Source organism: Dasypus novemcinctus, chromosome 6, assembly GCF_030445035.2.
Source record: "Dasypus novemcinctus isolate mDasNov1 chromosome 6, mDasNov1.1.hap2, whole genome shotgun sequence".
NCBI classification, from domain to species: domain Eukaryota; kingdom Metazoa; phylum Chordata; class Mammalia; order Cingulata; family Dasypodidae; genus Dasypus; species Dasypus novemcinctus.
The window spans coordinates 31,421,788-31,437,663 of NC_080678.1; the positions used below are offsets into that span (position 1 = coordinate 31,421,788).

The 15,876-nt window shown below is 38.4% G+C and overlaps 1 protein-coding gene across 3 annotated transcripts in view; it reads left to right on the top strand.

Moving 5' to 3' along the window:
* SORCS1 (sortilin related VPS10 domain containing receptor 1) overlaps nt 1–15,876 on the top strand; it is a 528,310-nt gene that overhangs the window by 326,002 nt on the left and 186,432 nt on the right. For all 3 annotated transcript variants that reach the window (XM_058298482.2, XM_071215682.1, XM_058298481.2), the window contains exon 4: nt 13,803–13,961. In XM_058298482.2, the coding sequence (XP_058154465.1) occupies nt 13,803–13,961 (159 nt within the window). The remainder of the gene's footprint in view (nt 1–13,802; nt 13,962–15,876) is intronic.

The window sequence follows — 15,876 nt, forward strand, 5'->3', positions numbered from 1 at the left end:
TTGCACAGGCACTGGCTTGCCACATGGGCATGCTTTCTCTTTTTCTTTTCACCAGGAGGACCCAGGGATCGAACCCAGGTCCTCCCATATGGTAGATAGAAGCACTATCACTTGAGCCATACCTGTTTCCCATCCATAATTTTAAAAGGAGAAAGAATATGAACTGCAATCCACTAAATGATGATATTCAAATGGCTGAACACATATGAGAACAGGAAGGAAGGGAATATGCACTATCCCTTGTAAAGAAAGCAATGAAAATTGACACAAGATGCACCATGTCCCCAGTTAGCTTAAAGAACATTATGAAGAGTGACAAGTTTGAGTGTTGGTGACAGGCAATTCAATTTATCTGGTAAAACATTTATAAATTAGTACCCTTTTCCTGAAAGACATTTGATTATATATATATATATATATATATATAAAGTGGCTAGAAAATTCATATTCTTTGATCTGGAAATTCCACTTCCAGGAGATACTTAAAGAAATAATAATCAGTGTTCAGAAATATTAATATATAAGGTTGTTCATTGGGTCATAAAATTATATTAGTGAAAATTGGAAACCTTTTAAGAAGTTATTAGTTAAGTAGTGATGTACCCATACAATCAAATTCTGTGTAGCCAATAAAAAATGATAACATGGAAGAATGTTTAATAGCTTAGAAAATATTTGCAGTACAGTTTTAAAGTGGAAAGGCAGGTTAAAAAACAGAAAATGGGGAGCAGATGTGGCTCAAGCCATTGAGTGTCTGCTTCCCACATGCTAGGTCCTGGGTTTGGTTCCAGGTACCTCCTAAAAACAAAAACAAAAAACAAATAACAAGCAAAACAAACAAAAGAACCCAACCCGGGGAGCCAATTTGAGTGCCAGCTTCCCATATAAGAGGTCCTGGGTTTAATCCCAGCCCCTGGTAACATAAAACACAACCAAAAACAAAAAACAAAAAAGACCAGAAAGTGCCATATTATATTCTCTTATACCATATAATTAATATTTTCTTTCCTAATCCCCACCCCCAATCACAGGCACACACACTAGGTAAACAAACTTCAAAATGTTAGTGATAATTATCTCTACATAGTGAAATTTGAGTGTTTTTACTTTTATTTCTGAGTACTCTTTTTAGTTATTTTTCAAAATTTTCTGAAATGTATCCATGTTAAATCTTGCTCTGATTGTATTCTTTGCATATTTGTATTCTTACTAATACAAAATTACTAAAGTCTTAAGCAAAAGATGAATAAATTAAAACAAAATTATTGTACTTTTGACATATTCATATTTAGCAAAAGCTAGACTCCTCCCAATTAGCTTTTAAAACCTGCAAGAGAAACTTATCACTAGGAGCACTCTTCCATTTCATCCTTTGTTCTCTTAGACCCAGTGTCAGATGGTTGTGGACTGAGGAGAAAGTTCGAGGGTCTTTCCAGTGGGAAGACTAATCCACCTCCTGACTGAAAATGCTGCTGTCAGAGTAGAAGGGTATGATTGTCTGGGGCTATAAGGAGGAACTTGCCAGTCTTAGAGGCTTCTCCATACAAGTGCGAGTCTAGAAATGGGAATGTGGTGGCAGATGAATTTTACAGGTGATGCTCCGTTCGATGATCAAGATATCTAAGTAAGGTTTCTAGAATATATAAATTGAGGCTAAGACAGTTTTGCTTTGGAAAAATGTGTTCTTTATTTATCAGAACAATTATTTAGATTTAAGGTGGAAAAGAGGTTTCTACTAATGTTAGCAGGAGCCTGTCTGACAGTGGGATGCCATGGTGTTGGGGTTTGGAGTAGGGAGATTTATTTGAACTCTCAGAACTATTTTATGTGGGGAAGAAAGTTCAGCACACTTGTCAGCACACTTCTGCCATTCCAGAAAACATTACTATAGTATAGTAAAATGAATTAATGGAGATATAGTTTTATGACCCTAAGTTTCTGTGGAAGGTAATTGATGTCCAGTATAATTCTGTTAATGAAGATGTGGATCTATAGATGAATTGGATGAATTGTACTTTCATTAATTTTTTAAAAAGATTTTCTTATCTGGAAATTAAACTTTGGGAAAAATTCTCTAAGGATGTCAGATAAAGAAATATTCCTATCCCTCTATGACCATTTAATTTATGGTAAAAAACATCCAATTTTGAATGGCAATAATAGTATTTATGATGGTGCACTAGGACTAAGCCAGACTGTCCAGGGAAAGATAGGACATACATTCAACCTGTCTATGACCCATTCAGATAAAACCAAACCATCTGTGAATTGTCACATGGTAAAGGCAGTTCCTGAATCAAGATCAGCCAACTTTGTAAATGGACGGTATCTTTATGAGCTATTCAAGCCATCATGAATATGAACATTAGTAGTAAAATGTTTTGTACAGTCACAAAGTAGAATCGGCACTTTGGTAATTGGATTGCGTGATAGCACTTTGATTAGGAATCATGCTGGTTGTCAAGGATCCTAATATCTGAGCAATTGTAGTGGCCTGATTCATAAAAGATATTTGTCCAGATACATAAATGGTTATGTTTGGTAAGAGATCAGTGGAGGCAAATTTTATTGCTTTTGAACCCAAACTACTTATATCAGGGTGCTAGGTTAAGAGAGTTGCTTTTGTGGTTATCTTAAAGCATGAATTCCCATCCGTAATAACTTATAATAACTTGTAGCAGATGAGTATTTTATAAGGTTGGCATAGTAGCAGGAGAAATTGAACCACACAGTGGGATACAGTATAAAATGAAAAACATAAAATAAAAATTTTGGATGGTTTTGCATGGGTTTGAGCATGATAAAAATTGAACTTGCTCTATGTTTCTTTGTCATTCATTCACCCTCAGGCACTAAAGGCATTTATTTATTTATTTATCTTGGCCAAGACTAAGTAAGAGAGAGATTTATTTTACCGTCCACCGTTCAGGCTGAAGTGAACACTAAGTGCCCTCTCTTCAATTGCTAGGTTAAATCGTGGTTGCCGTTGTTGTGGGTTGTTTTGTTTTGTTTTGTGAGCACAAGGGGACAAGGACTAGTCTGCTCTAAGAAACCCATTTCTATTGTGTCAAAAAGTAGGTAGGAAGCTATTTCAGACCCTTAATTAACTGATGGGATAGGAATGCCTAGATATGGGCTCTCCTATTACAGAATTATTTATGCTCACTTTAATGATCATTTAATAGATCTATCCTTTTATAATTTAATCTGGGTAATTTATGTATCATGAAAATCCAAATACTGCCATTTTCTTGACTTGGTACCCTCCATGTCTATGGGATTGACTAACAATGAAATTCATTTGGTCTACAATAAATATTCGTCTTGAGTTAATACCAGATTAGGAGTTTGAAGTCTTAGAAAGATTAAGTTAACAGTTATTTCACAGCTGAAACCCAATGAAAAATCTGACTACCTCGAGATACCTATATCCCATGGGTGTTATGAACATGAGATGAACTTGTTCTTCAATTAATATTATGAATATACTCAATAAATTTTATCATATCCTTTTTCTTTTAATTATGTTACCAATTGTACAGAAAAAGTTGTTGTTGTATAACTCAAAGATAGCTGCCATCAATTCTTGCCCTCCCCATGTGTGTGTATGCTATTCCCTCATTGAGAGGCGGACTTTATTTTTCCCAGTCCTTTAAATGTGTGCCAGTTTTTGTGACTTGTTTGGCTGATAGAGTGTGGCAAAACTGATGCCAGGCATTTGTGTGGCTGGGTCTTGAGAAGCATTGCAGCTTGCACTTCTGAGACCCTTGGAATGTTTGCTCACATTGGAGGAAGCCAGCTGTCATTTACAAAGTACCACTAATGTGAGACTGCCATGCTGGGTGAAGTTTAAGCCACATGGGAAAATCCTAGAGGATGGGATGCCTTGTGGAGAGTAAGAGAGGCTAATGATCACCAAGGGGATAGATACGAGTGAAGAAGTCATTTTGGAACTGGAACCTCCAGCTCCAGGCACCACAGTTGATGCATGTGGATCTGAGACTAATGACCCAGCTGAATTCTTCACACATTCCTGACCCACAAAGTCGTGAGCAAATTAACACAGTTGTTTTAAGCCACCATTTGGAGCTAGTTTGTTACATGGTAATAAATAAGTTGAACAGTGATCCTTATCATTTTAATGTACTTTCCCAGATCTACTGCTTCTGAAACATGTACTTTGAGATGGAATTAGCCCAAGATACAAAACTGCATAGAGGGAAGCGGAGTTGGCCCAATGGATAGGGCATCCACCTACCACACGGGAGGTTCAAGGTTCAAACCCCGGGCCTCCTGACCTGTGTGATGAGCTGGCTCATGTGTAGTGCTGATGCACACAAGGAGTGCTGTGTCACGCAGGGGTGTCCCCCGAGTAGGGGAATCCCACATGCAAGGAATGCGCCCCGTAAGGAGAGCCCCACAGCGTGAAAAAAGTGTAGCCAGGAATGGCACCACACACACGGAGAGCTGATGCAGCAAGATGAAGCAACAACAACAAAAAAAACACGACACAGATTCCAGGTGTTGCAGACAAGAATACAAGTGAACACAGAACACACAGCGAATGGACACAGAACAGACAACTGTTGGGAGGGGGTGGGCAGGGAAGGAGAAATAAATAAATAAAAAAAAATGAATCTTTAAAAAAAATTGCCTAGAAAATTCAGTCATGAGGGGAAAAATCTCATCTTCATAAGACACCATGTTATTATGTTGCCTGCTCTGATCGAAGGAAAAGAGGAAGGAGAGGAAAATCAGGAGATGATGGAATTATGCTCAGTGGCATCCCAATTAACCATGTTCACCCTTTTCTGTCTCTCAGAAATAATTTTAAATGATCAATGTCTGTCATTAAATAATTGAAGGGGGAATAGTTTTACATGGAATATCTTTCCTTGTTAACATGAGATACTTCTTCCTAGATGATCCTCTTCAGCCCCATCTTTCTAAGATCTGTGTAGCAGAGCTACAGAAGTGATTCTCACTTCACTAATCTGCAAACTCCGTTTGAGAGTAACCCCTGGTGGTCTCCATAGTTTTCTCAGGAAAGCTTTAATAGCCAAATGCATTAGTGAGTTCTGATGCAACTGAGGCTTCATTAATCTCCTCCCATATCCCCTGGTCTAGTTGCCAGTTTACCATGAAGCACTAATATAAGTATGTAAAACTAAAACATGTTTGTTAGGATGATGATAAAAATAAAGCAAGAGATGAAAAATATAGGCACATTTTGCTCATTAATTTTTAGAACAGACTCATTCCTCCTTGCTCTTTTTTATTCTCTTGACTTGAAACTTCACATTTATTCAAAATCTTAAACCAAATTCACGACTTAGAGATTTTAACAAAATTGTGTTCCTCACCTAAATCAATGTTAAAATATACTGATAGTTCCTCTTTCTTGCTCTCTCCCTCCTCACCCCTTTCCTCTAACATTTCTGGTGGAATAAAGCAATTTCTTATCATTAAATGAACATCATTTCTTATAAATTTTCCCACGAGCAAAGAAGATGAATGTCCATTTCTCCCAGCATCACAGCTTCTTCTGATAGCAGCTAACATTTAAAAATGATGTAACCTCTTGGCATTTATAGATCTTTGGGGATTTAAGAGAGAAGTTACTCTGGGACTTGCAATGACCATGGTAGTGTGTCCCAATTGCATTTGAGTGGAAGCTGTGGGATAATGCTGAGATTTTTAAGGCACCTCAAGGTATTTAATCAGTTATCATAGTGACTGCAATAATAAAAATGTCCTTTGAATTTATATATCATTCTTTTCCTCTAATAAACCATGTTTAGATTTTTCAGCCAGATGATTGGATGCTGAACGTTAATAGTTATTCCATATTACCTATAAACTTGTAAGTATAAAAGCTATTTCTTGTACATGAGCTTATTTTTAGATGTAAATTTAGATATAATAGTATGTGTTTATTAGGAGACACAATTATATAGTAATGATGCTTATTGGTTTTAGCATAAACTTCTTTGGGACCAAGCATGTGCAAAAAAAGTTACTCCACCAGTTTTATCAGTGGTCAGAGCTTTATGGCCATTTCTATCATCCTGTTCTCACTAATTTTTATAATAAACCCCAAAACAAGTCTTCCTAAAGAGTGGGACTGAAAGGACAAGGAAAATGAGGCCAGGACCACTGTGAAAAATCTGACGGTGAACCCTGACTGCATGTTTTGATTTATATTTAAAGCTATAAAAATGATCTTTATTTCTTCAAGAATATGTTACTAATCATCTTGTTATTGCAAGTCCCCATTTTCTAGCTCCCATTTCTATTTAGTTCCACCTTTGCCCACTGATGCAATATTTTTAAGAGATATTTGCAATGCAAAATTTATTTTTTAATTCAATTACCACATTTTAGTGGAATATATAGTAATAAATGTGGCATTCTTTGTGAAGTAATAATAGTAACATTTGCATAAAACCAAAGCAGATTATTTTCACACAGATATTATTTGATCTTCACAAAAACCCATGTAGTGTATGAAATGAGTAGCTTTACCACTGACTAGCCAGGTAATCTTGAGAAAATTGCCTCACTTCTCTAAGTATCAATTTCTTCATCTGTCAAATGGACATAATAATATCTATGTGAAATATTTTTTAAACAATTTAATGAGGTAATGTATTTTAAAGGTTTTAGTAGCGTATCTGTTATACAACAGGTGCTCCATAAATGTGAAGATTTAATTGTACCATGTAAGGAAACAGGCTTAAAAAGATTAAGAGAGCTATGAGCTATTATATTTAAAGAAGTACACTAAGGCAGGAAAGAAACTCAAATCTGAGTCTCTGGGCTCAGACCCCTTGCCATTTCCTGTGATTGTAGTATAAGGTTAAAGTCTTCTCTTTCCTTCTTTTCCTGGCATGAATAACCTTTGGTGAACATACTCTCATCTATTCTCTTTTGTGCAGAAGAGCACCTGTCCAAAAGGCTTTGGCTAGGGTCAGCTTTAGGATTTGGCCGTTGCTTTTCTTTGTGGCAAATAAGTCCATGGTTTATCAGCCCCATGACAGATCAACCTGCCCGTAAAAAGGACATATGTTTCCTCTGTGGAGGATGTATTAGTCAGCCAAAGAGGTGCCAATGCAAAATACCAGAAATCTGTTGCCTTTTACAAAGGGTATTTATTTAGGGGTAGAAGCTTACAATTACCAGGCCATAAAACATAAGTTACTTCCCTCACCAAACTCTGTTGCCACATGTTGGAACAAGTTGGCTGCCAACATCTGCAAGAGTTCAGACTTTCTGGGTTCCTCTCTTCCAGGGCCTTGTTTCTCTCCATGTTCAACTGCTCTTCTCCTCTGTGTGCTTACTTCACAGGCTGCAGCTCAAAATTCCAGCTTCCCTTTTCTGCAGTGTACTTTCTCTATGAGTCCCCACATGGGGGAGGGGATGCAACATACTACTGATGTGGCACAATCAAAACCTTAATAATTATTTAATCAAGTAAAAGCAAAACCTCTGAATATAATATGCCCAGAGGAAAAGACCAGTTTACAAACATAATCCAATATTTCCTTTTGGAATTCAGTAACATCAGTACCATTCACAGCAAGTAAAATCTCATAGTGAACATAGTGAAATGGTGTTTTTTTATTTTTTGTCTTGGTTTTTTTTAGGTACCAGGGCCAGGGATTGAACCTGGGACCTTGTATGTGGGAAGCCAGCACTCAACCATTGAGCATCTTAGCTCCCTCGAGTTGTTTTTTTTGTTTGTTTGCCTGTTGTTTGTTTTTTTGTTTTTAGGAGGCACCAGGAATGGAACCTGTAACTTCCCATCTGGGAAGCAGGGGCTCAACCACTGGAACCATATCCACTCCCATGAAATGGTGTTTTAAGTTTCATTTTTTAAAAAAGATTTATTTATTTATTTATTTCTCTCCCCTCCCCCCCACCCTGGTTGTCTGTTCTCTGTGTCTATTTGCTGCATTGTCTTCTTTGTCCGCTTCTGTTGTTGTCAGCGGCACGGGAATCTGTGTTTCTTTTTGTTGCATCATCTTGTTGTGTCAGCTCTCCTTGTGTGCAGCATCATTCCTGGGCAGGCTGCACTTTCTTTCGAACTGGGCAGCTCTCCTTATGGGGTGCACTCCTTGTGCATGAGGCCCCCCTATGCGGGGGTCACCCCCTGTGTGGCAGGACACCCCTTGCATGCATCAGCACTGCGCATGGGCCAGCTGCACACAGGTCAAGGAGGCCCGGGGTTTGAACCGCGGACCTCCCATGTGATAGACAGATGCCCTAACCACTGGGCCAAATCCACCACCCTTAAGTTTCATATATTCTCTTAGTTGACTGAAGGGAGAGGCTTGTGTTCAGAAATCTCAAAAGAAATTAGAAGAGATCACCTATAATTTTTTTCTTAAATTGTCCTCTAAGAAATATAATCCAGTGTATCCACAAATTGTCTTTTCTGATAACCCTTACTCTCCTTAGTACTGTATAAGATTGGGCAAAAATAGTATGGAATGGGTTATTTTTACTGTTATAATTGTAACTAATAGGTAGGGTCTCCTGACAAGGCTATTAAGAGACATGTGAAAGACTGAAATTTATTACATGCTTATTGAAAACTTTGTTTCCCTTAAAATTTCCAAGTCTTTGCCATTTATTAAAAAATGATAGTTTAAAAGTAAACTTACAGAATAAACTTTTTGGAATACAATGCAGAAATTTCCAAGGAATTTCACTGAATCACGTTTCAGGTCATAATTATATGGTCTTTTGCCCAAATGTTCTTTGTTAGGATTGAATGACCCTACTTTGTGTTAATAAACATGGGTGGTATATTAAGTAAGCTTCACTGAATTTTGGGGTGGGATGGGATTTAGGACAAGTGGTTGCACAGGGCCCATCTTTCCTCAGACTCATTTCCATTAGTATATAATTGATTGAACCTTTTTCTATTTAGTCATCTCCCTCTCCTTTCCTTACTGTTGACTATACTTCAGTGATTTCCTTTTCGTGGATTATTCTGGGATCCTGTATAACTTTCCCTAATACTGTCCTCCAAAGAGCTGCCAATTGATAAGCACTTATTGCTCTTACCCTCAGCCCACTTTGGGAATAGGCAACTTTGCCACCCACATTGATTGGCAAATTGCTTGTTCTGATTATAGTTTGCTTAATTCATTTTAATTTTCAAGGCCAGAGGTTTGCAAATAGTCTCTTAATATAGTTTATAGATAGAAACATTTTTGTTGCTTGAGTAAAGTGGGTAGATAACTGGAGTACCCATTGCTGTGGTAGCTGTTTTTCTTTGTCACTGTCATTATAAAGAGCACTTATTATGCACAAGTGATATCTGCTTTTCAATGGAGTTCAACCTTGAGCAAAGCAAGAAAGATTTCCACAGTACATCCCCTTTGCTTAATTCCAGTCCATGAATGATAAAAAGTAGACAAATGAGCAAACAAACCCTGAACAACACATAAAATAAAAACTCTGTATTAGGACCAAAGTAATGGGGGGAGGTATATTCTCAAAGGGGATGAGGTTGCCTCTTATTAGCCCCTCCCTAATACTATGCAATAATGAACATGCAAATGGTGAAATGGCAAGGACAACATTCCTAGGAAAAGTATCTGGAAAACTAAATAGTAGCACCATTCCTCCGGGAAGAAAGTCCACAGTAGACACCTGGAAGGATCAGAAAGCTGTCTGCCAACCTTTTGTAAAATTACATTAAATAGCCATATTTTATATCTGGAACAAGTCAAAGGGAGTGAAGGTGCATTTAATTTTTTATGACACTGAGCTGTCAGAAGGACTAATACAAAAAAAAAAAATAGAAGTGCCGTATATGAAATCTATAAATTGCATTTCGTGTTCATTTGTCACCTCTAGGAAAAACAAATAAAGTTTCTCCCTCTTCCTGAAGTGGATGATGAATGATTGCTTAGCGTTGGGTGGCGGGAGCTGTGTCGCCATTATTGACTTTCTATGGAAAACAATTAATCCTCAGCTGTAGTCGGTGCTGTGTCGGCACACCCTGCAAGGCATAAGTAAACTGGTCCTAATCACTCGTGGGCTGATCTGAACAGAGAATAATTACCTTCCTGTTAAAGGCAGATTCTTCCCCTCCTGGTCACTCTTCTTGCTTCCAAGTAGAACAGCAGGGGTTTGTTCAAGAGGACCAGGGCTGCGAATGTTGTGGAGAGCTGTAGACTGCTTCAGCAGAAAGCAGGAATGAAGAGGACTCACTCATTCATTCATTCATTTGTTCATCTGTTTATTCATTTACAAAAATGCATGTCCCTACTGTGCACCAAGGTGTGCGTGAGGCAAACAGTGACCTCACTATTTAGGGAGCTCACTTCAGGTCTTGTACAGAGCTTGGATTCAGGCCTTTTACAGAGTCCTAAAATTCTGTTACTCAGACTGTACTCAGAAATACAGAGGATTGAACACGGTAAAACGCCCTTTATTAAAAATCCCTCAAAGACCTAGCTTGTTTGATTATATTAGACCTACTTATTTATAAACAGCATCAACTATATCTAAAGACTGGATCACATTTATTATTTACATGTTCGTTTTTCATTAGTAGGTTGAACAAGTTCTATTTAGATCTTCCTTAAATTCTTTATTTACTTATTCACTTATTTACATTTTTAACCTATAAAATGATGAACAAGTTTTAATTTATTTGAGGTAAACTTACTAAAGAATTTGAATTTTGGACTGAAATAATAAGATTTCACTAAATCAGTTAGTGGGAATTCAGTAAATGCTTATTATGTTTCAACCGCTAGAACAATAAAGCAACTTAATTTGAAGGTTGTGATTAAGTAGCTGGAATATATTGTGCTCACTGGTGCATGTTAACATGTGTGCATGTGTTTGTGTTTTTAAGGTACATTCGAAGATGCACATAGGTCATTATATTAAATGAAAAATATCAGAATTAAATATCAATAGATTATATGAAATATAGGTATGGATAAAGGTACAGAAGGAAACACAAACATGGTTTAACTTGCTAGAGTGATCAGGTCATGAGCAATTTTTCTTTTATTTTGAATTCTACTGGCTGTCTTACAAAGTTGTTAGCACAATAAAAAATGACTAAGCAAAAGTAGATCCAGATTGATCTGTTTGTTTTGAGTGGATTTGAAAAAGATTTGAGACAGGAACCACTAGAAGATTTGTGTAGTAAAGACACACCTACAAATCTTCTAGGGAGGATTTCCCATTGTCTTCCATCGTTTCCCAGATGTCAGATTCACAAATTGAGGGGCTCAGGTCTTTGGAGAAGATAGGATTTTGGTTTGCAAAAGAAAAGTCAAGGAAGCCAAAAGTTTTCTTTATCCAGTGTTAAATATCCATAGGTTTGAAAATATTTGGATTATTCTATCCCCTGCCCCAAAATTAGCTGGGTGCAGAATATATCATACAACCTGATGGCTTAAAGTATAAATGAATATCAAAAACATTTGAAACAAATGCTAAAAATAAAAATGAGTTTGTTTTGGGGATATTTGATAGACCTCATGTTATTTTAATAAAATAGTTTGTCAGGAGAAGCAGGTGGTGAACTCCACCCTCATGGAAAAAAAGGGAAACATGTTCTGGTTAAAAGGAAATATAAAACCAGAGGGAGAAAATATCACCTTGCCTGAGACAATAGATGCTGTATAAAATTGAGCCTCTTCATATTATTATGGAAATTACTTTTTGGCGGTAGTGCAGAAAGATTGTTATACATTGTCGTTAATTGTGGTAAGGGACACAAAGCAATATGATCATTTGATGGCTAATTTGTTATTCAAAAAAAATGATAGTGTTTATGTGCCAGTAAATATGAAATGGCCTGGAAACATGACTGAATTTAGGAACCATCTCAACGTCCTTGCTTAATGCATACAGTATATTTTAATGAAGCCGCGTGAGTTTATACTAGCCAATTAAGTAATGACTGTGTCAGCCATCCAATGAAGGGATGCCGTCTGCTTTGTGAATGTGAGGCAAGAAAAGCTATAAATTTGTCAAATTATAGTTGGTAGGCAGCAGCTCCAGTGGAACATAGTGTGAGAGGTAATTAGTCTCTTATTTCTCATGTGCTTTCCATCTTGTCCAGAGAGCAGTAAACAGTCACAGCTTTCCTCACGCCCCTTTTCTCCAAGAAGGAGAGCTTGAAAGAATCGCAAGGAATCTTAAATTCATCCTGAATAACATAAACGTAGTTCAGGCTGAGTGTGTCTTATACAGGACCCTCATGTGGCACTTAGCAGTGACAGGACACCATTTTCAAAGATGACACTAACTATTCTGAGGTTTGCATATGATTGTCTCCAAATGCTTGAGAAAGCTCCGTGTGCTTGCCTGACACTCTGATCTTTTATGACATGGCTCTATCCCCACCCCCTTCTTTTCCTGGAACTGTCTTGTCCTCCGCTAGTCGTCTTTAAACCTGAGCTGCAGTGATTTTTCTTCATATAGCCACACATTAAGCACATCTTTCATGCCTCTCCAAACCAAACCCAGAGAATGCCAATTAATAAGCTGATGGGGAGGAAGTCAATGGGTAGCATTAAGGCCACCTGTCTGGAGACATTAGGTGCTCACTTTGAGTGGAAGACGACCCACAGAGACTCGGGAATGAGGTGCTTTGTCACACATTCCTTCTGGCATAAAATGAGAGAATAAAAAAATAGTTTTCAGGGCAGCTCCTCCATAGCATTCCTGTTAAGGATTGTCCACATTGCTCTGGCCAAGATTATCCATCCCAGAGAGGACGTGCAAAGCATCTGAAGCTGTGAATTTTACAGATTTGCAGCATATTTTCCTGTCCATAGACTAAAGATTGAGAAGGGCATCGAACTACTTTGTTAACTTCCATTCACATATTCTCAGACTGTTCTGGATATCTTTCTGACTCTACATGACTACTCTGAAATTCTTTCTTTTCATCTATTCATTTATTCATTCATCCATTTAACAGATATTTTTTGAGTACATAATTCATGCTAGGCCTTAGTCTAGTTTCTGGGAATAGACCAATAAAGGAATAAAATAGACAAATATCTCTGTCCTCACTGAGCTTACATTATAGTGGGGGATGGACAATAAAGACAATAAACAAATAAGTAAATTATATACTGTTAAAAAGTGATTTGGGTAGTGGGAAAAAAAGCAGGATAGGGTGGTTGTTCTTGAAATGGAAAGACATCCTTTCCCACCATGAATAAGGCTTTGTGTAATTCCTCAAAAAGGCTTTTAGAGAGCCCAGTTTTCGACTCAGAGCTCAAAAATCAAGCTAAGAGTAGGATAACATGGGATATTGTTGACGTGGAACAAAAGGGCTTGAGATAGGAGAAAAAAAAAATAACTTGACCTCTTTCTGTTTCTTTCCACCTTTCCCATAATATACTGTGAATGAGTATTACTCTTTTATCCCCCAAAATGGAGAGCAGGCAAGGCACGATAGGAAAGAGGTTTTAGGTTAAGGGAACAAAGGAAAATCTTCCAGATTAAGGAAATAAGCTTGGAATTTAAAAAAAAAAGAATCCCATAGATGAAAATAGAATACAGTTTCTCCCCCTCCTCACCCGTGGCTTCCTATCAACCTGAGCCCCTTCCATTTCTTAGTTAAGATAGTTTCATGGCACTGGTCCAAGGTAGGAGAATAAACCTGACAGGGTCCAAGTCCTTGTTAATCAAACATTCTTTACCTGCCCCTTGTTGCTGTTGTCAAATGTTTTGTTCATTCTCAAGTTTTGCAAATTTGTAAACTTCTCTTGCTCTTATTTTCTTTCCCCCACATTTCTTTGCTGCAGATTATGTTACTTACAGACCCGGAGATTGAGAGCAGTTTATTGATCAGCTCAGATGAAGGGGCAACCTATCAAAAGTACCGGCTGAACTTTTACATCCAGAGTTTGCTTTTCCACCCTAAGCAAGAGGACTGGATTCTGGCATACAGTCAAGACCAAAAGGCGAGCTCGTTTACATTGTTTTGAGACAACATGGCATGGTTCTCCAGGAGGCGTTCAGCTAGTTTATAACCTCAATATTTCCTTTTAGTGATCGTTTTTTTTTTTTTTTTTCATTTTTAAAAAATATTACATTAAAAAAATATGAGGTCCCATTCAACCCCACCGCCCCCACCCCACCACTCTCCCCACAGCAACACTCTCTCCCATCATCATGATACATCCATTGCATTTGGTAAGTACATCTCTGGGCATCACTGCCCCTCATGGTCAATGGTCCACATCATAGCCCATACTCTCCCATGCTCCATCCAGTGGGCCCTGGAAGGATCTACAATGTCCGGTAATTGTCCCTGAAGCACATCCCAGGACAACTCCAAGTCCCGAAAACGCCTCCACATCTCATCTTTTCCTCCCATTCCCCACACCCAGCAGCCACCATGGCCACTTTTCCCACACCAATGCCACATTTTCTCTGTGGACCTTGGATTGGTTGTGTCCATTGCACATCTATGTCAAGAGGGGGCTTAGATTCCACATGGATACTGGATGCAATCCTCCTGCTTTCAGTTGTAGGCACTCTAGGCTCCATGGTGTGGTGGTTGACATTCTTCAACTCCATGTTAGCTGAGTGGGGTAAGTCCAATAAATCAGAGTGTAGTAGTTGAAGTATGTTGAGGCTCAGGGCCTGGCTATCATAATGCCAGTCCAGAGATTCAAATCCCCTAGATATATCTTAAACCCTAGCACCAACTACAATTCCAGTAAAGTAGCATGAAAGTCTTGTGAAAAGAGATCCCATCTGAGTCCAGTTCCATCACGCAGAAACACCAGCTCCAAAGAAGGGGCAACTGACATGGGAGTGAGCCCCATCTGCCATGACCATAGAACCCGTGGGTCCCTTTAGCCCTCAAAGGAACCAATACCTGGGGATTGTATCTACTTTATCTGTCTCTGAGACTCTACTCAGGTGTGCATAAGGGCATTCCTTCTGACAACCTCCAGACTCTTTTTTTAGAGACTCATAGCCATATAAACTCATTTCCCCTTTCCATTTCCCCCTTACATTAGGTCAAACAGCATTTTAAACTCCTGTTATTATATGTAGACAGGGATATTCTGCTGGTCCACGTTGAACCTTTAATTCAAGGTCATTTTCTAGTTGCATCATCAGCTGGTACTTGATAGTGATCCCTCAGTGCCAGGGAGGCTCATCCCTGGGTGTCATGTCCCACCCTGCGGGGAATGCATTGCATTTACATGCTGAGTTTGGCTTCGAGACTGGCCACATTTGAGTAACATGAAGGCTGTCAGGAGGAAACTCCTAGGCACAGTGCTGCTCTAGGCCTTGTTCTTATTTCAGGCGTATAGGCTCACAAGCATAGTCATTAGTATCAGGGGGTCACTGTTGGACCCTCATTCCTTCCTAGTCCTTACCGTTGCACCTGGGGAACTGCCACTACTCCCCTAGAGACCACGACAGAACACCCCCAGCCAGGAACCCAGTACCCCCCCAGCTGTTGTTTTTAATTGTTTCCACTATGAGTATATCCAAACATTACCATGCACCCTGGACATATGCCTTGTATAACTCTCTGTCAACCATATATAGCCTGTCAATAACATCCCATACCAGTATTCCTCTGCTGCCATTGTTGAACCACTCTGTGATCCAAAACTTCCTGAAAAGTGAAGCCCAATATAATGTCAGGTTCCCTTACTAGTAAAATGGAATATAGCGATGAGTTTAAAGGTTAGATCTAGAATACGTATTGATTTGGAAAAATTCTACATCCTATCTTTTTCTTTTCTTTTTTCCTAATTATTGAGCTTCTCTTCACAAGAGCCTTAGATCACAGTAATTCATATATACAATATACAGTACTCCCACACATCCACCATAAAACCTTTTCCCTTC